Source organism: Lithobates pipiens, unplaced genomic scaffold, assembly GCF_037356315.1.
Source record: "Lithobates pipiens isolate NorthernLeopardFrog02 unplaced genomic scaffold, aLitPip1_a1.2 Scaffold_28, whole genome shotgun sequence".
Lineage (NCBI taxonomy): Eukaryota > Metazoa > Chordata > Amphibia > Anura > Ranidae > Lithobates > Lithobates pipiens.
This window is the reverse complement of record NW_027507789.1, coordinates 227435884-227455711: the sequence shown is the minus strand read 5'-3', so window position 1 is coordinate 227455711 and position 19828 is coordinate 227435884. Positions and strand designations below refer to the sequence as shown.

The following is a 19828-nucleotide window of genomic DNA, read 5'->3' as shown; positions in this document are numbered from 1 at the left end:
CCAAAAGAAAAAAAAAAAAAACAAAGACCACATTATTCAAAATTTCCTACAAAGTCGGTCAGTTTTGGTCCAGAGGAGAGAACAGATCCAACCACCTGCCATATACATACTGGGGTGATTGGGAATTATTACCTTACTGGGAGCTCACAACAGATCAAAGAATATTGTGAAAGCTTTAGAAGCAGAGTGGAATGATATTCCCGTTCTCACCTTCCCCTCTGTAACCGTCCGCAGAGTATCAATTAGTCGCAGCTTGATAGGGAGGTCTGTGATCTCCTCCACGTACTTGCAGCATTGCTGGACCATCTTCGCAACGGCCTGTCACAAACAAAAAAAGAGATGTAAGCTGTGGATGTTAAACACTTGCCGAACACCCATGGTACTTATACTGGGGGGAGGGGCGGCAGGCTGGATGATGTACAGGTACGTCACCCAAACTGTTCCGGGTTAGGGGTGCGCATGTGATGACCGCACCACGACCAGACAAAGCGGATCCGGGGACACAGTGATCACAATGTCAACAAAGCTGTTAAAACTGAATGCATAACAGCTCAGCTTGCCATTCTGTGATACAGCTATCACAGCACTAAAATTATAACATACATACATACATACATACATACATACACACACATACATATATATACACACACACATATACACACACGGGGGGTAATCATGGATTTTTTTTTTTACACTTTGATTGCAGTTACAATGATAATCATTGTTGTGAGTGGCGGTTCACGCTACAACAACTTGGGATCCGACTTGTAAGTCCTCAAGTTGCTGGACATAAGAAGTGCCATAGAAGTAAACGAGAGCCGTCTTAATGTACACTACTGGAGTCGCTTCTACTTTCCTGTACTACTTCCAGGCGACTTGGACCCATAGATTTCAATGGAAGTCGCCTCCAAGTCAGATCTCCATCTATATTGAAGCAACTTTAAAAAAAAGAATTTACCCAGGCAACTCCCTTGCCTCCCACAGAGCTGATTATTCTGTGATCGGCCAAAGCCACAGTTTCCTGTCCTGGAGGTGTTGTGAGTTTCTCAAAGTGGCGCAGAAATCGCCTTGGTAAGTCACGCTGTAAGTTGGGTTGCCCCCCCACCATGTGAACCGGCACTAATAACAATGTTCTGTATTGCCATGAGTGGGTTACACTCATAACAGTTGTGATAATGTGACCACCAGTGCAATACAGCATCATCATATGACCGGTATGGCGATGATCAGGGATACTGACTGGTGAAAGCATGCTTAAAATGAAAAAAAAAAAAAGTATATATATATAATATTTTTTTTTTTTTTTTTTTTCATTTTAAGCATGCTTTCAACAGTCAGTATGATATATATATATCATTTTTTTTTTTTTTTTTAACAAGCTGTCTCCAGTCATATGATGATGCTGTATTGCACTGGTGGCCACATAATCACATCTGTTATGAATGTAACACACTCACACATATATAATATATATATAAAATATTGCTGTTACAATGATCATCATTGTAAAAATCAAATCCCTGATCTCCTCCTTAGATTTCATTGGATAAATGGTCTAACAAAAGTAGAAAATATTTTAATTTTTTTGTTTCCTTCAATTTACTTTTTTTTTTTTTCCATTTATATAATAAAAAAAAAAAATGAAAAAAAAATGAAAAATACGGTGTTATCAAATACCACTAAAAGAGAGCTGTATCTGTGTGGGAAAAAAATAAAAAAAATAAAAAGATTACAAATTTCATAGTTGGGCGCAATTACCAGTTAAATTAGCCCAGTGCTGAATAGCAAAAGGAAAAAAAAAAAAAAAAATTTTAAATAAATAATAATAATGCCCTGGTCATGAAGAGGGTAAAACCTTCCGAAGGTAAAGTGGTTAAAGCAACTTTAAGGCCCCTTTCACACTTGTACGAATCGTCTTGCGACTGCAAAGTCGCATGAGAAGTCATACCCCACGATTTCCAATGAGTACCGTTCATATCTGTGTGACTTCATAGTAGTCCCTGGATTACTTTGGTCTGACTTTGATTTGAGTTGAGGTCCACAGACCTCAAGTTTACACGGACATTCCCGGAAATCGTAGCTGCGAAATCTCATGACTTTAAAGTCGCGGTAGTCTGAAAAGGAGCCTTAAGTGGAAATAAACCCTCCTATCGTTGTCAGTCAAGGAAGCCGCCATCTTGGCCTCTGTTTGAACTTTAACTGCCATGATGCTGCACATGTGATCTGTTATGACAGCGGCCATTGGATGGTTTGACAGTTTGGTTGAGGGCATAACCAATGTGACAGTTGGCAATCCCGGTATGCAGGAAATAGAAATGTTTTTTGAAAATCAATGGGTTGACCCCAGCTTTAAATAAATAAAATGTAGATTAGATTTTATTGGATATGTATTTTATAACAAAGTAGAAAATATTTTTTATTTTCACAATTTTCAGTCTTTCGTTTATATCACAGAAAAAGATAAATAAAAAAACAAAACAAGCATAACAAAACCCCCAGCAGGGATCAAATATAATGAGAAAGTTTAATTTGTGTGAAAAAAAAAAAAAAAGATAAAATGAAATTTGGATACAGAGTTGTATGACTGCGCAGTTGCCAGTTAAAGTAGCGCAGTGCTGAATAGCAAAAAAAAAAAATACCCTGGTCATGAAAGAGGGGTAAATCTTCTGGGGCTGAAGTGGTTAATAAGGACAAACAGGCCGGGAAGTTTGTACTGAAGTACAAAGAGAATGAAGGCTCAGATTGGGGACTATAGGAAATCTGGGGTACAGGGAGGGGAGATGTGCGGACGGTGTCACCTGACCTGTTTCAGCTGACTCCTCCTCTTGGACAGATGCGCGATATTCTCATTCAGCGAGTCCCAATCCTTGGCTTCATAACACATCTTCACGATGGCCACCAGGATACGGGAGGTGGACACCATGTCTGACGCCTGCAGAACACAACACAATCAGCTTTATAGGAAGGACAAGGAGGAAGAAAATAATTCAGCAAGTGCTACTACATCCCAGGATATCGCTACTCCAACCCCCCCCCCCCAACCGCACTTCCAACACCCCCCACACCACCGCACTTCCACTCAAAGGCTGAACCAGAGGAAACAAGCCCAGTGATCGCCCCGACATACACTCAGTGGCCACTGTATTAGATCCCCTAGTAGCGGGTTGGACCTCATTTATTAGGTCCTCCTTCCTAGTAGCGGGTTGGACCTCCTTTATTAGGTTCTCCTTCCTAGTAGTGGGTTGGACCTCCTTTATTAGGTCATCCTTGCTAGTAGCGGGTTGGACCTCCTTTATTAGGTCCCCCCTTGCTAGTAGCGGGTTGGACCTCCTTTATTAGGTCCCCCCTTGCTAGTAGCGGGTTGGACCTCCTTTATTAGGTCCCCCCTTGCTAGTAGCGGGTTGGACCTCCTTTATTAGGTCCCCCCTTGCTAGTAGCGGGTTGGACCTCCTTTATTAGGGTCCCCCCTTGCTAGTAGCGGGTTGGACCTCCTTTATTAGGTCCCCCCTTGCTAGTAGCGGGTTGGACCTCCTTTATTAGGTTCTCCTTGCTAGTAGCGGGTTGGACCTCCTTTATTAGGTCATCCTTGCTAGTAGCGGGTTGGACCTCCTTTATTAGGTCCCCCCTTGCTAGTAGCGGGTTGTACCTCCTTTATTAGGTCCCCCCTTGCTAGTAGCGGGTTGGACCTCCTTTATTAGGTCCCCCCTTGCTAGTAGCGGGTTGGACCTCCTTTATTAGGTCCCCCCTTGCTAGTAGCGGGTTGGACCTCCTTTATTAGGTCCCCCCTTGCTAGTAGCGGGTTGGACCTCCTTTATTAGGTCCCCCCTTGCTAGTAGCGGGTTGTACCTCCTTTATTAGGTCCCCCCTTGCTAGTAGTGGGTTGTACCTCCTTTATTAGGTCCCCCCTTGCTAGTAGTGGGTTGTACCTCCTTTATTAGGTCCCCCCTTGCTAGTAGCGGGTTGTACCTCCTTTATTAGATCCCCCCCTTGCTAGTAGCGGGTTGGACCTCCTTTATTAGGTCCTCCTTACTAGTAGCGGGATGGACCTCCTTTATTAGGTCCCCCCTTGCTAGTAGTGGGTTTTACCTCCTTTATTAGGTCCCCCCTTGCTAGTAGCGGGTTTGACCCCCTTTGGCCTTCATTCTTGGTGGCATAGATAGAAGGTGTTGGAAACGTTCCTCAGAGATTTTGGTCCATGGTGACACGTGATGAGCGTGGAGGCCATCGGAGGACAGTGACCTCATTGTCCAGTGGTGAGATGATTGGAGCTTTGTGACATGGTGCATTATCCTGCTGGAAGGAACCATCATAAGATGGGGGACACGGGGGGCATGGCTGAGCAACAGATGTAGTCAGATGTCTCTCTCGTCCTCTCCGCCAAGACTCCATGATTTTATCCTGTGTGCCGATCGTATCAGTTATCACACAGCACAGAGGGCTTCCTGCCTACCAGGACGACTCTACTACAGGTCCTGCTCATCCCGCGAGCATGTCCAAACGGCTAAACCAGAGGTTTTCAACTCATGTCCTCAGGACCCACTAACAGGCCAGGTTTGCAGGATAACCGAAATACATCACAGGTCAGATCATCTACTGCTCAGTGATTGCAGTATTCTAGTCTGCATCTCCCCCCAAGGTAATACATAAAACCTGGCCTGTTAGTGGGTCCTCAGGACTGGAGCTGACAACCGCTGGGCTAGAAGATGGGGACATTGCAGTCATAACTGGATGGACATGTCAGCCACAAGACTCAGGTAGGCGGCGGTGATTAACCAGTTGCTGACCCGGCCTTTTTTGGAACTTTTTGTTTACAAGTTTAAAATTAGTATTTATTTTTTTGATAGAAAATTACTTTCAAACCCCCTAACATTGGGCCCAATTTGGAGATTTTCACTTAGGGGGTGTCCTGACTTTTGTTGCCAGCGGTTTAGACATTAATGGCTGTGTGTTGAGTTATTTTGAGGGGACAGGAAATTTACACTGTTATACAAGCTGTACACTCACTACTTTACATTGTAGACAAGTGTCATTTCTTCAGTGTTGTCACATGAAAAGAGAGAAGAAATGTCACTGAGGGGTGTACTTACTTTTGTCATATAGATAGAATGAATATATAAAAAAAGGCCATAGAGAATAAAATGGCGAGCGTTGCAATATACTATATCACGCAGTATTTGTGCAGCAGTCTTTCAAATGCAATTTTTTGAGAAAAAGAAATACACTTTAACAACTTGCTGACCGCTGCACGCACATACGTCAGCAGAATGTCATGTACAGGCAAATGGGCATACTTTTATGTCCCTTTAAATTTGCCGCCTTGTGGGTGTGCCCGCGGGTCCCACGCGAACACAATGGGGAGATGCCTATGGAAACAAGATATTTCCCTGTTCTGCCTAGTGACATGATCTACATGTCATCGGGAGCAGTGATCACTGATGTCAGTGGTAGCCCACTTCTCCCCCCCCTCCAGTTAGAATCACTCCCTAGGACACACTTAACCCCTTGATCTCCCCCCTAGTGTTTAACCCCCCTTCCCTGCCAGTGTCATTTATACAGTAATCGCTGTATAAAATGACAATGGTCCCAAAATAGTGTCAAAAGTGTCTAATGTGTTCGACATGAGGACGCAGTCACGATAAAAAAAAAAAAAAAAAAAAAAAGATCGCCGCCATTACTAAAAAAATGAATAAATAATAAAAATGCCATAAATCTATCCCTTATTTTGTAGGCACTATAACTTTTGAGCAAACCAATCAATATACACTTATTGTGATTTTTTTTTTTTAACCAAAAATATGTAAAAGAAAAAACATTATTGGCCTAAAAACGGAGAAGAAAACAAAATAGTTTTATATATATTTTCAGGGATATTCTAAAAAAAAAAAAAAAAAAAAAAAAACGCTTTTTTTGTTTATAGCGCAAAAAAATAAAAAAATAAAATAAAAATCGCAGAGGTGATCAAATACCAGCAAAAGAAATCTCTATTTGTGAGAAAAATAAAAGGATGTCAATTTTATTTGGGTACAGCATCGTACGACCACGCAATTGTCAGTTACGACGACGCAGTGCCGTATCACAAAAAATGCTCTGGTCAGGAATGGGGGGGGGGGGGGGGGAGGTTGGGGGGGTAAATCCTTCCAGGGCTGAAGTGGTTAATGATTGAACAAAAAGGGAAAAAAAAAAAAAAAAAAGGAAACCACACAATAATTAACCCAATTTTTGGAATAATGTGAAAGATGATGTTAGGCCGAGTAAATAGATACCCAACAGGTCGTGGTTTAAAAATGCGCACACTCGTGGAATGGCGGCAAACTACGGTGCTTTAAAAAAATGATTACAGGTTCCCTATTTAGAGTTACGTTTTAAACATTGTTTACTTATGTGTGAGTGACTTACATACGCGTTTGCTTCTGCGCATGAGCACGGAGGGATGGGGCGCTTAAAACTTTTTTTTTTCTTATTTATTTTAAACTTTTTATTTTTATACTGTCCCTTTATTTATTTTTTGGATCACTTTTATTCCTGTTACGAGGAATGTAAACATCCCTTGTCATAGAAATAATGATGACGGGTCCTCTATTGAGATGGGGGGGGGGGGGGTGTCAAAAAGACCACCCAAAACTCTTCTTTACCTTAAAGCGGAGCTCCACCCTAAAGTGGACCTTCCGCTCATCGGAACCCTCCCCCCCTCCGGCGCCACAATTGGCACCTTTCAGGGGGGAGGGGGGGTGCAGGTACCTGTACAGTACAGGTATCTGCACCCACTTCCGGGATAGCTCTCTGCGGAAAGGGGCGTAGATTACGCCCCTTTCCGAAGGTCCCCCGCTGCCTGCTGGGAAACACACAGATCCCAGAGGCAGCGGGGAGCGTCCTTATTGCGCAGCGCAACTCGCGCATGCGCAGTAGGGAACCGGGAAATGAAGCCGAAAGGCTCCATTTCCCGATTCCCATAGCCAAGATGGCGGCGGCGGGACCCGAGAGACGATCTAGAGATCGGCTTCGGGTGCCGACATCGCGGGCGCGCTGGACAGGTAAGTGTCACTATTTTGAAAGTCAGCAGGTGCAGTATTTGTAGCTGCTGGCTTTTCAAAAAAAAAAAAAAAAAAAACGCGGAGTCCCTCTTTAACCACTTGCCGACCGCCGCACGACGATATACGTCGGCAGAATGGCACGGGCAGGCATATGGGCGTATATATAATTCCCTGCCTGCCCGCGGGTGGGGGGCCCGATCGGGCCCCCCCCCGGTGCCTGCGGCGGTCGGCATTCCTTCGAGAGCGATCCGGGATGAGGGGGCGGCCATTCATTCATGGCCACCCCCTCGCGATCGCTCTCGACGAATGGAAATCCCCCGTGACATCACTTCCTCTCCTGTAATGTAAACACAGGAGAGGAAGTGATGTATTCTCTCCTCCGTGTCGGTATTTTTCGTTCCGACACGGAGGAGAGCGGATCGGTGAGTTGCACCAACACTCTACACACACAGTAGAACATGCCAGGCACACTCACACCCCCCCTTTACCCCCCATCACCCCCCCAATTACCCCTGCCCCCCAGTCACAGTGACACCAATGTCATTTTTTTTTTTTTTTTGCATTGGTGTCATTTGTGACTGTAATAACTGTTAGGGCAGTTAGAGTTAGCCCCCTTTAGTTCTAATGTACCCCCCTAACCCCCCCAATAAAGGTTTAACCCCGTGATCACCCCCCGTCGCCAGTGTCACTAAGGCAGGGTTCACATTGCAGCGGTTTATGAGAACGAATGTGATTCGCACCGCACTGCAGTGCAAATCACATCCGATCTCTGTGCGATTCGAGTTCAGCCATTCGCCGCACCCGCCGCAAACTCGCACGGGACCCTTTTTTTGGCCCGCAGCAGAATCGGATCGCATGGGTGTTCACACCATGCGATCCGAGTTTGCAGATCGCACTGCGATATGCGAACTGATCTGGGGGTGTCAGTAACATTTCACTGACACTCCCAGCAGTTCGCATAGGGCAGTGTGAACTGCCGCCGGGAGGCATGCGATGCGGGAACCCGCCGCGGATTCGCGGCGTTTCCGCATCGCTCCAGTGTGAACCCAGCCTAATAAGCGATCATTTTTCTGATCGCCGTATTAGTGTCACAGGTGACGCTAGTTAGGCAGGTAGGTATTTAGGTTCGCCGCAGCTTTTTATAGCGCCAGGGACCCCCATATACTACCGCATAAAGCCCCCTGATTGCCCCCTAGTTAACCCTTTCACCAGTGATCACCATATAACTGTTACAGGTGACGCTGGTTGGTTAGTTATTTTTTTATAGTTTCAGGGCACCCGCCATTTATTACCTAGTCTCACTAGTGTACCCCTAAATTTAGGGGTGTCTACTTTCCAAAATGGGGTCATTTGGGGGGGGGTTTGTGCCATCTTGGCATTTTATGGCCTTCAAAACTGCAACGCCCTTAGAAAGCCTGAAGGCGGTGCTTGGTTTTCGGGGCCCCGTACGCGGCTAGGCTCCCAAAAAGTCCCACATATGTGGTATCCCCGTACTCAGGAGAAGCAGCAGAATTTATTTTGGGGTGTCATTTCACATATGCCCATGGCATGCGTGAGCAATATATCATTTAGTGACAACTTTGTGAAAAAAAAAAAAAAAAAAAGTTTGTAATTTTCCCGCAACTTGTGGCAAAATATAAAATATTCCATGAACTCAACATGCCTCTCAGCAAATAGCTTGGGGTGTCTACTTTCTAAAATGGGGTCATTTGTGGGGGTTTTGTGCCATCTTGGCATTTTATGGCCTTCAAAACTGTAATAGGTAGTGAGAAGTGAACTCAAAAATTTACGCCCTTAGAAAGCCTGAAGGTGGTGCTTGGTTTTCGGGGCCCCGTACGCGGCTAGGCTCCCAAAAAGTCCCACATATGTGGTATCCCCGTACTCAGGAGAAGCAGCAGAATTTATTTTGGGGTGTCATTTCACATATGCCCATAGCATGTGTGAGCAATATATCATTTAGTGACAACTTTGTGTAAAAAAAAAAAAAATAATTTTTTTTTGTCATTATTCAATCGCTTGAGGCAAAAAAATAAAATATTCAATGGGCTCAACATGCCTCTTATCAATTTCCTTAGGGGGTCTACTTTCCAAAATGGGGTCATTTGGGGGGGTTTTGTACTGCCCTGCCATTTTAGCACCTCAAGAAATGAGATAGGCAGTCGTAAACTAAAAGCTGCGTAAATTCCAGAAAACGTACCTTAGTTTGTAGATGTGACAACTTTTGCGCAAACCAATAAATATACAATTATTGACTTTTTTTTTACCAAAGACATGTGGCTGAATACATTTTGGCCTAAATGTATGACTAAAATTGAGTTTATTGGATTTTTCTAATAACAAAAAGTAGAAAATATCATTTTTTTTTCAAAATTTGCGGTCTTTTTACGTTTATATCGCAAAAAATAAAAATCGCAGAGACAATCAAATACCATCAAAAGAAAGCTCTATTTGTGGGAAGAAAAGGACGCAAATTTTGTTTGGGTACAACATTGCATGACCGCGCAATTACCAGTTAAAGCAGCGCAGTGCCAAAGTGTAAAAAGACCTCTGGTCATTTACCAGCAAAATGGTCCGGTCTGAAAGTGGTTAACCACCTTCAGACCGGACCATTTTGCTGGTCAATGACCAGAGGTCTTTTTACACTTTGGCACTGCGCTGCTTTAACTGGTAATTGCGCGGTCATGCAATGTTGTACCCAAACAAAATTTGCGTCCTTTTCTTCCCACAAATAGAGCTTTCTTTTGATGGTATTTGATTGCCTCTGCGATTTTTATTTTTTGCGATATAAACGTAAAAAGACCGCAAATTTTGAAAAAAAATGATATTTTCTACTTTTTGTTATTAGAAAAATCCAATAAACTCAATTTTAGTCATACATTTAGGCCAAAATGTATTCAGCCACATGTCTTTGGTAAAAAAAAAGTCAATAATTGTATATTTATTGGTTTGCGCAAAAGTTGTCACATCTACAAACTAAGGTACGTTTTCTGGAATTTACACAGCTTTTAGTTTACGACTGCCTATCTCATTTCTTGAGGTGCTAAAATGGCAGGGCAGTACAAACCCCCCCCAAATGACCCCATTTTGGAAAGTAGACACCCTGAGGAAATTGATAAGTGGCATGTTGAGCCCATTGAATATTTTATTTTTTTGCCTCAAGCGATTGAATAATGACAAAAAAAAATTTTTTTTTTTTTTTTTTACACAAAGTTGTCCCTAAATGATATATTGTTCACACATGCTATGGGCATATGTGAAATGACACCCCAAAATAAATTCTGCTGCTTCTCCTGAGTATGGGGATACCACATATGTGGGACTTTTTGGGAGCCTAGCCGCGTGCGGGGCCCCGAAAACCAAGCACCGCCTTCAGGCTTTCTAAGGGCGTAAATTTTTGATTTCACGCCTCACTACCTATTACAGTTTTGAAGGCCATAAAATGCCAAGATGGCACAAAACCCCCACAAATGACCCCATTTTAGAAAGTAGACACCCCAAGCTATTTGCTGAGAGGCATTTTGAGTCCATGGAATATTTTATATTTTGCCACAAGTTGCGGGAAAATTACAAACTTTTTTTTTTTTTTTTTTTTTTTTCACAAAGTTGTCACTAAATGATATATTGCTCACGCATGCCATGGGCATATGTGAAATGACACCCCAAAATAAATTCTGCTGCTTCTCCTGAGTACGGGGATACCACATATGTGGGACTTTTTGGGAGCCTAGCCGCGTACGGGGCCCCGAAAACCAAGCACCGCCTTCAGGCTTTCTAAGGGCGTTACAGTTTTGAAGGCCATAAAATGCCAAGATGGCACAAACCCCCCCCCCCCCCAAATGACCCCATTTTGGAAAGTAGACACCCCTAAATTTAGGGGTACACTAGTGAGACTAGGTAATAAATGGCGGGTGCCCTGAAACTATAAAAAAAATAACTAACCAATCAGCGTCACCTGTAACAGTTATATGGTGATCACTGGTGAAAGGGTTAACTAGGGGGCAATCAGGGGGCTTTATGCGGTAGTATATGGGGGTCCCTGGCGCTATAAAAAGCTGCGGCGAACCTAAATACCTACCTGCCTAACTAGCGTCACCTGTGACACTAATACAGCGATCAGAAAAACGATCGCTTATTAGGCTGGGTTCACACTGGAGCGATGCGGGAACGCCACAAATGCGCGGCGGGTTCCCGCATCACATGCCTCCCGGCGGCAGTTCACACTGCCCTATGCGAACTGCTGGGAGTGTCAGTGAAATGTTACTGACACCCCCAGATCAGTTCGCATATCGCAGTGCGATCTGCAAACTCGGATCGCATGGTGTGAACACCCATGCGATCCGATTCTGCTGCGGGCCAAAAAAAGGGTCCCGTGCGAATTTGCGGCGGGTGTGGCGGGTGCGGCGAATGGCTGAACTCGAATCGCACAGAGATCGGATGTGATTTGCACTGCAGTGCGGTGCGAATCACATTCGTTCTCATAAACCGCTGCAATGTGAACCCTGCCTTATGTGACACTGGCGACTGCCCTAACAGTTATTACAGTCACAAATGACACCAATGCAAAAAAAAAAAAAAAAAAAAAGCAATTGGTGTCACTGTGACTGGGGGGGGGCAGGGGTAATTGGGGGGTGATCGGGGGGTAAAGGGGGGGTGCGAGTGTGCCTGGCATGTTCTACTGTGTAGTGTAGTGCTTGTGCAACTCACCGATGTTCTCTCCTCGGTGCCGGAACGAAAACTACCGACACGGAGGAGAGAATACATCACTTCCTCTCCTGTGTTTACATTACAGGAGAGGAAGTGATGTCACCGGACAATTTCATTCGCCGGGAGCGATCGCGAGGGGGTGGCCATGAATGAATGGCCGTCCCCTCGTCCGGGATCGCTCCCGAACGAATACCGACCGCCGCAGGCACCGGGCGGGGGCCCGATCGGGCCCCCGACCCGCGGGAGGCAAGGGACGTACATGTAAGCCCTTATGCCTGCCCGTGCCATTCTGCCGACGTACATCGGCGTGCGGCGGTTGGCAAGTGGTTAAGAAGAAAGAAAATAAATTGTTTTGGCCCAAGAACAGGAAGTGATAAACCATGCTCAGGTGGTACTAAGGGGCCCAAAGTGTGCCAAGAAACCGACCACCAGAAAAGTGTGCCGCCGCCGCCGCCGCCACCACCAGCCTGGACCGGTGATAGAAGGCAGGATGGCTCTATGCACCACATTCTTTCCCCACCATCTGAATGTCGGAGGTGAAATCCAGACCAAACAATGTTTTTTTCCCCAACCTCCTATTGTCCAATTTTGGTGATCCGGTGCCAGTTGTAGCCTCAGTTTCCTGTTCTTAGCGGACAGGAGTGGCACCCGATGTGATCTTCTGCTGCTGTAGCCCATTTGCTTCAAGGTTGGATGTGTTGTGTGTACACAGATGGTCTGCCCATTCTCCTCTGACATTTTCCTCCACACAACTGCCGCTCTCTGGATATTTTCTCTTTTCCCCACCATTCTCTGTAATCCCCAAAATACTCAGACCAGCCCGTCTGCCACCAACCACCATAGCACGTTCAGAGTCCCCTTTCTTCCCTCATTCTGATACTTGGTTTGAACTTCAGCAAGTCGTCTTCACCACGTCTAGATGCCTAAATGCATTGAGTTGCTGCCATGTGATTGGCTGATTAGCAATTTGTGTTACCAAGTAATTGAACAGGTGTACCTAATAAAATGGCCGGCGAGTGTATAATGACTGGTCAGAGTTCCTAGAGGGAACCCCATGTGACAACGCCGGGCCAATCACAAGGTACACATTGAGGTCATAAGGAAGGAGGAGGAGTTACTTGCTGCCCAGGCCTAGAAGTGTATTATAAATAAAGGTCATTGTATATGATTCTGTACTCTGATACCAGCCTGCATTGGAATAAACAAAACGATCGATGTATAGGCACGAAATCCTGGAAAAGAGTGTCAGCTCATCATTCTGTGATAATGGACTGTCAGTTATCCAGTCCGGGAAGGACACGGCACAGCGGTATGACCGGCACTCACCGTCCGGGTCTGCTTCTCCAGGGACAGCAACGTCTCCACCACTTCCTGGAGCTTTCCCTCCTGTAAGAGAAAGAAAACAATTATCATATAGGGGACAGGAGGATGGAAACCAACAATAATAACCCCCTCCAGAGGCCCGCTCCAACTGGACTCCGCCCCCCCCTCCAGAGGCCCGCTCCAACTGGACTCCGCCCCCCCCCTCCAGAGGCCCGCTCCAACTGGACTCCGCCCCCCCTCCAGAGGCCCGCTCCAACTGGACTCCGCCCCCCCCTCCAGAGGCCCGCTCCAACTGGACTCCGCCCCCCCCTCCAGAGGCCCGCTCCAACTGGACTCCGCCCCCCCCTCCAGAGGCCCGCTCCAACTGGACTCCGCCCCCCCTCCAGAGGCCCGCTCCAACTGGACTCCGCCCCCCCCTCCAGAGGCCCGCTCCAACTGGACTCCGCCCCCCCCTCCAGAGGCCCGCTCCAACTGGACTCCGCCCCCCCTCCAGAGGCCCGCTCCAACTGGACTCCGCCCCCCCTCAAGAGGCCCGCTCCAACTGGACTCCGCCCCCCCCTCCAGAGGCCCGCTCCAACTGGACTCCGCCCCCCCCTCCAGAGGCCCGCTCCAACTGGACTCCGCCCCCCCCCCTCCAGAGGCCCGCTCCAACTGGACTCCGCCCCCCCCTCCAGAGGCCCGCTCCAACTGGACTCCGCCCCCCCTCCAGAGGCCCGCTCCAACTGGACTCCGCCCCCCCCTCCAGAGGCCCGATCCAACTGGACTCCGCCCCCCCCTCCAGAGGCCCGCTCCAACTGGACTCCGCCCCCCCTCCAGAGGCCCGCTCCAACTGGACTCCGCCCCCCCCTCCAGAGGCCCGCTCCAACTGGACTCCGCCTCCGCCCCCCCTCCAGAGGCCCGCTCCAACTGGACTCCGCCTCCGCCCCCCCTCCAGAGGCCCGCTCCAACTGGACTCCGCCCGCCCCCTCCAGAGGCCCGCTCCAACTGGACTCCGCCCGCCCCCTCCAGAGGCCCGCTCCAACTGGACTCCGCCCGCCCCCTCCAGAGGCCCGCTCCAACTGGACTCCGCCCGCCCCCTCCAGAGGCCCGCTCCAACTGGACTCCGCCCGCCCCCTCCAGAGGCCCGCTCCAACTGGACTCCGCCCGCCCCCTCCAGAGGCCCGCTCCAACTGGACTCCGCCCGCCCCCTCCAGAGGCCCGCTCCAACTGGACTCCGCCCGCCCCCTCCAGAGGCCCGCTCCAACTGGACTCCGCCCGCCCCCTCCAGAGGCCCGCTCCAACTGGACTCCGCCCGCCCCCTCCAGAGGCCCGCTCCAACTGGACTCCGCCCGCCCCCTCCAGAGGCCCGCTCCAACTGGACTCCGCCCGCCCCCTCCAGAGGCCCGCTCCAACTGGACTCCGCCCGCCCCCTCCAGAGGCCCGCTCCAACTGGACTCCGCCCGCCCCCTCCAGAGGCCCGCTCCAACTGGACTCCGTCCGCCCCCTCCAGAGGCCCGCTCCAACTGGACTCCGCCCGCCCCCTCCAGAGGCCCGCTCCAACTGGACTCCGCCCGCCCCCTCCAGAGGCCCGCTCCAACTGGACTCCGTCCGCCCCCTCCAGAGGCCCGCTCCAACTGGACTCCGCCCCCCCCCCAGAGATCGACTTCAATTACACTCCTCACCCCCAGAGACCGGTGTCTTATCATATAAGGTCCTCCATCCGATAGTGTCCGCTGCGTACTGCGCATGCGCAGTACACAGCAACACAGATTCCGAAAATTGCCGATGAACGGCGCCTGCGCGGTGAGTCCAGGTTCTATCCCCACCATCCAAGTGGACATAGAGTAGGAATATAAAAGAGCCGAGCGCAGCGAGGCCGAGCCCGAAACGTGGCGAGCGAAGGGGCCCTCTAATATTCACAACTCCATGTCCGCTTGGATGGTGGGGCTACCACCTCCACTCACGGCGCAGGCGCCGTTCAGCTTCGGAGATTTTCCGAAGCTTCGTCTGTTCCGTACTGCGCATGCGCAGTACGGCGCGGACACTATATGATGGCCGGACACTATACGGCACAACACCGGCTCCAACTAAACTCCTCCCCCCTGCCCCCCAGACATCGGCTCCAACTACACTGCTCCTCCCCCCTGCCCCCTCCAGACATCGACTCCAATTACACTCCCCCCAGAGACTGGCTCCAACTGCAATCCTCCCCCCTGCCCCCCCCACATTGGCTCCAACTAAGCTGCACCCCCCCATCGGCTCCAATTACGCTGCTCCTCCAACCCCCCCCCCCACCCCGAGCGACGTCGGCTCCAACTACACTCCTCCACGGGGATTAGAATGGGAACAAACAGGGACAACCCAACCCCAAAAAGGGAAACCCCCCCCTCCCGAATGAGGAAGCAGGCCAACCCCACCAGGGAAGAGGGGGAGCCAGATCACCACCCCCATACCCTGTAAGAGGAGGAACCCTAGACCTATGGGAAAAAGGGGAATGGGGAGCAAGCAACAAACCCCCTGGGAAGAAGGGGAGCCAGAAACCCAAAGCTCCCCCCTCATCTGGGAAGAAGGGAACAAGATCCACTATCCGAGAGACTTGTGTACACAGGGAGGGGGAGGAGCCCGAGAGACTTGTGTATACAGGGAGGGGGAGGAGCCCGAGAGACTTGTGTATACAGGGAGGGGGAGGAGCCCGAGAGACCTGTGTACACGGGGTGGGGGAGGGGGGGGGAGCCCGTACACGGGGTATTTTCCTGTTTTATTTTTTAATAAATTGACAAAGATTTCAAACAAACGTCTCATGTTGTCATTATGGGGGGTGTTTGTAGCATTTTGAGGAAAATAATAAATTTATCCCACTTTGGAATAAGGCCAACATAAAATGTGAAACACTGAATACTTCCCGGATGTAACTGCCTGTGACCCCATTTGTGAGATTTCCCCTCCCTTCCTGTCTCTGTGACCCCCATTAGGGAGATTCCCCCCTCCCTTCCTGTCCCTGTGACACCCATGGGGGGGGGTTCCCCCTCCCTTCCTGTCCCTGTGACACCCATGGGGGGGTTCCCCTCCCTTCCTGTCCCTGTGACACCCATGGGGGGGTTCCCCTCCCTTCCTGTCCCTGTGACACCCATGGGGGGGGGTTCCCCCTCCCTTCCTGTCCCTGTGACACCCATGGGGGGGGGGTTCCCCCTCCCTTCCTGTCCCTGTGACACCCATGGGGGGGGGGTTCCCCCTACCTTCCTGTCCCTGTGACACCCATGGGGGGGGGTTCCCCCTCCCTTCCTGTCCCTGTGACACCCATGGGGGGGGGGGGTTCCCCCTCCCTTCCTGTCCCTGTGACACCCATGGGGGGGGGGGGTTCCCCCTCCCTGTCCCTGTGACACCCATGGGGGGGGTTCCCCCTCCCTTCCTGTCCCTGTGACACCCATGGGGGGGGGTTCCCCCTCCCTTCCTGTCCCTGTGACACCCATGGGGGGGGTTCCCCCTCCCTTCCTGTCCCTGTGACACCCATGGGGGGGGGTTCCCCCTCCCTTCCTGTCCCTGTGACACCCATGGGGGGGGGGGGTTCCCCCTCCCTTCCTGTCCCTGTGACACCCATGGGGGGGGGGGGGTTCCCCCTCCCTTCCTGTCCCTGTGACACCCATGGGGGGGGGGGTTCCCCCTCCCTTCCTGTCCCTGTGACACCCATGGGGGGGGGGGTTCCCCCTCCCTTCCTGTCCCTGTGACACCCATGGGGGGGGGGGGGGGTTCCCCCTCCCTTCCTGTCCCTGTGACACCCATGGGGGGGGGGGGTTCCCCCTCCCTTCCTGTGCCTGTGACACCCATGGGGGGGGGGTTCCCCTCACTTCCTGTCCCTGTGACACCCATGGGGGGGATCCCCTCACTTCCTGTCCCTGTGACACCCATGGGGGGGATCCCCTCACTTCCTGTCCCTGTGACACCCATGGGGGGGATCCCCTCACTTCCTGTCCCTGTGACACCCATGGGGGGGATCCCCTCACTTCCTGTCCCTGTGACACCCATGGGGGGGATCCCCTCACTTCCTGTCCCTGTGACACCCATGGGGGGGATCCCCTCACTTCCTGTCCCTGTGACACCCATGGGGGGGATCCCCTCACTTCCTGTCCCTGTGACACCCATGGGGGGGATCCCCTCACTTCCTGTCCCTGTGACACCCATGGGGGGGATCCCCTCACTTCCTGTCCCTGTGACACCCATGGGGGGGATCCCCTCACTTCCTGTCCCTGTGACACCCATGGGGGGATCCCCTCACTTCCTGTCCCTGTGACACCCATGGGGGGGATCCCCTCACTTCCTGTCCCTGTGACACCCATGGGGGGGTCCCCTCACTTCCTGTCCCTGTGACATCCATGGGGGGGGGGTCCCCTCACTTCCTGTCCCTGTTACACCCATGGGGGGGTTCCCCTCACTTCCTGTCCCTGTGACACCCACTGGGGAAATATCCTCTCACTTCCTGTCCCTGTGACACCCATTAGGAGAATTCCCCTCACTTCCTATGAAATGCTGGGTGTGGGTGTCACAGGGCATATAAGTCAGAGGTTCTAACCCCTCACCCACCCGGGATTCTGGTATCCAGCACAGAGAGAACTACAACCCCCTGCACCCCCTCCTACCACACGCTGGGCCTTGTAGTTGCCCCGGACAGGCAGCCCGAGCCATGTGCGGCCTACAATCCCCGGGCTGGAGTGACTCAGCCTGACCCCCGCCTGCCCCTCTCACCGCCGCCAGCTTCTCGCACTCGGGCAGCCGCTGGTCCACCGTGGCGCTGTAGTCCACCTCCATCTTGACGATGCGACCCTCGCTGAGCTCCCGGTCTTCTGCCATGGCGGGAGAACGGCGACACCGACTGACACAACAAAACCCGGGGGATGACAATGGAAAGCACGGGGAGTACAGGCACCGAGGAAGACAGCCCGAGCCGACGTCACTTCCGACCGAAGAAGGACCCTCTCTAAGTGACTGAACGATTTCTGTCAACAAGCTTTATTAACAACGAGGAAAAAAAGTGACAGAGTCCTGAGGGAGAGGTGTGGGGGGGAGACTGAAAGAGTGTCATAGTGGGCGGGAGGGGAGGGGCTGTGTCTGGATGGGCATAAAATTATGGATTATGCTTGATGGTCTTCAGGTGTTTATTCATATATTTTTATCTGAGTAATTAGTGACCGCATTTGGTCTCCTGTACTATGTCCGCAGTCTCTGATCATCTCCTGTACTTTGTCTGCAGTCTCTGATCATCTCCTGTACTTTGTCTGCAGTCTCTGATCATCTCCTGTACTTTGTCTGCAGTCTCTGATCATCTCCTGTACTATGTCTGCAGTCTCTGATCATCTCCTGTACAATGTCTGCAGTCTCTGATCATCTCCTGTACAATGTCCGCAGTCTCTGATCATCTCCTGTACTTTGTCTGCAGTCTCTGATCATCTCCTGTAGTATGTCTGCAGTCTCTCATCATCTCCTTTATTATGTCTGCAGTCTCTGATCATCTCCTGTATTATGTCTGCAGTCTCTGATCATCTCCTGTACTATGTCTGCAGTCTCTGATCATCTCCTGTATCATGTCTGCAGTCTCTGACCATCTCCTGTACTATGTCTGCAGTCTCTGATCATCTCCTGTACTATGTCTGCAGTCTCTGATCATCTCCTGTACTATGTCTGCAGTCTCTGATCATCTCCTGTACTATGTCCGCAGTCTCTGATCATCTCCTGTACTATGTCCGCAGTCTCTGATCATCTCCTGTATTATGTCTGCAGTCTCTGATCATCTCCTGTACTATGTCTGCAGTCTCTGATCATCTCATGTATTATGTCTGCAGTCTCTGATCATCTCCTGTACTATGTCTGCAGTCTCTGATCATCTCCTGTACTATGTCTGCAGTCTCTGATCATCTCCTGTATTATGTCTGCAGTCTCTGATCATCTCCTGTACTATGTCTGCAGTCTCTGATCATCTCCTGTACTATGTCTGCAGTCTCTGATCATCTCCTGTACTATGTCTGCAGTCTCTGATCATCTCCTGTACTATGTCTGCAGTCTCTGATCATCTCCTGTACTATGTCTGCAGTCTCTGATCATCTCCTGTACTATGTCCGCAGTCTCTGATCATCTCCTGTACTATGTCTGCAGTTTCTGATCATCTCCTGTACTATGTCTGCAGTCTCTGATCATCTCCTGTATTATGTCTGCAGTCTCTGACCGTCTCCTGTACTATGTCTGCAGTCTCTGATCATCTCCTGTACTATGTCTGCAGTCTCTGATCATCTCCTGTATTATGTCTGCAGTCTCTGACCGTCTCCTGTACGATAAAACCCAGAGCAACCAAGCTGGAGCCGTCTGACTGATCCCTGCACGGTGCATCTGAGAGGAGGTCAGTGACAGCGCTACCAGGTCAGACTGAGGGGGGGGGGGGTCACTGATGTAAGGGGGGGGTGAATACAATAATGTAAGGGGGCACTGATATAAAGGTCCCCCCCCATATTAGTAACCTTCCCTTAGTATATTCACTCTACAGAAGGTGGTCTCTGGTCACCAGAGTCCCCTCCCCCACATCAGAGTTCCTGGCATTCCCCTTTACATCAGAGTCTGCAGGATTCCCCCATACAGTGCAAAGAGGAACTCAATCTGCGGACCCTGATGTGATTGGGAACTCTGATGTAAAGGGAACACAGTGGTCTCTGATATAAGGTGGTCTCTGGTCACCAAAGCCCCCCTCTACCTCAGAGTTCCACCTTAGATCATGATTTTCAATGTTCCCCTTTACATAAGAATTT

General features: G+C 50.2%; 1 protein-coding gene across 1 annotated transcript in view; it reads right to left on the bottom strand.

Moving 5' to 3' along the window:
• PSMD12 (proteasome 26S subunit, non-ATPase 12) overlaps nt 1-18003 on the bottom strand; it is a 34110-nt gene extending 16107 nt beyond the window's left edge. The window contains exons 1-4 of the mRNA XM_077460646.1: nt 17781-18003; nt 13065-13124; nt 2807-2935; nt 211-318 (exon numbers count right to left, since the gene is read on the bottom strand). Of these exons, the coding sequence (XP_077316772.1) occupies nt 211-318; nt 2807-2935; nt 13065-13124; nt 17781-17885 (402 nt within the window). The 5' untranslated portion in view covers nt 17886-18003. The remainder of the gene's footprint in view (nt 1-210; nt 319-2806; nt 2936-13064; nt 13125-17780) is intronic.
• Between the last annotated feature and the right edge of the window lie 1825 nt (nt 18004-19828).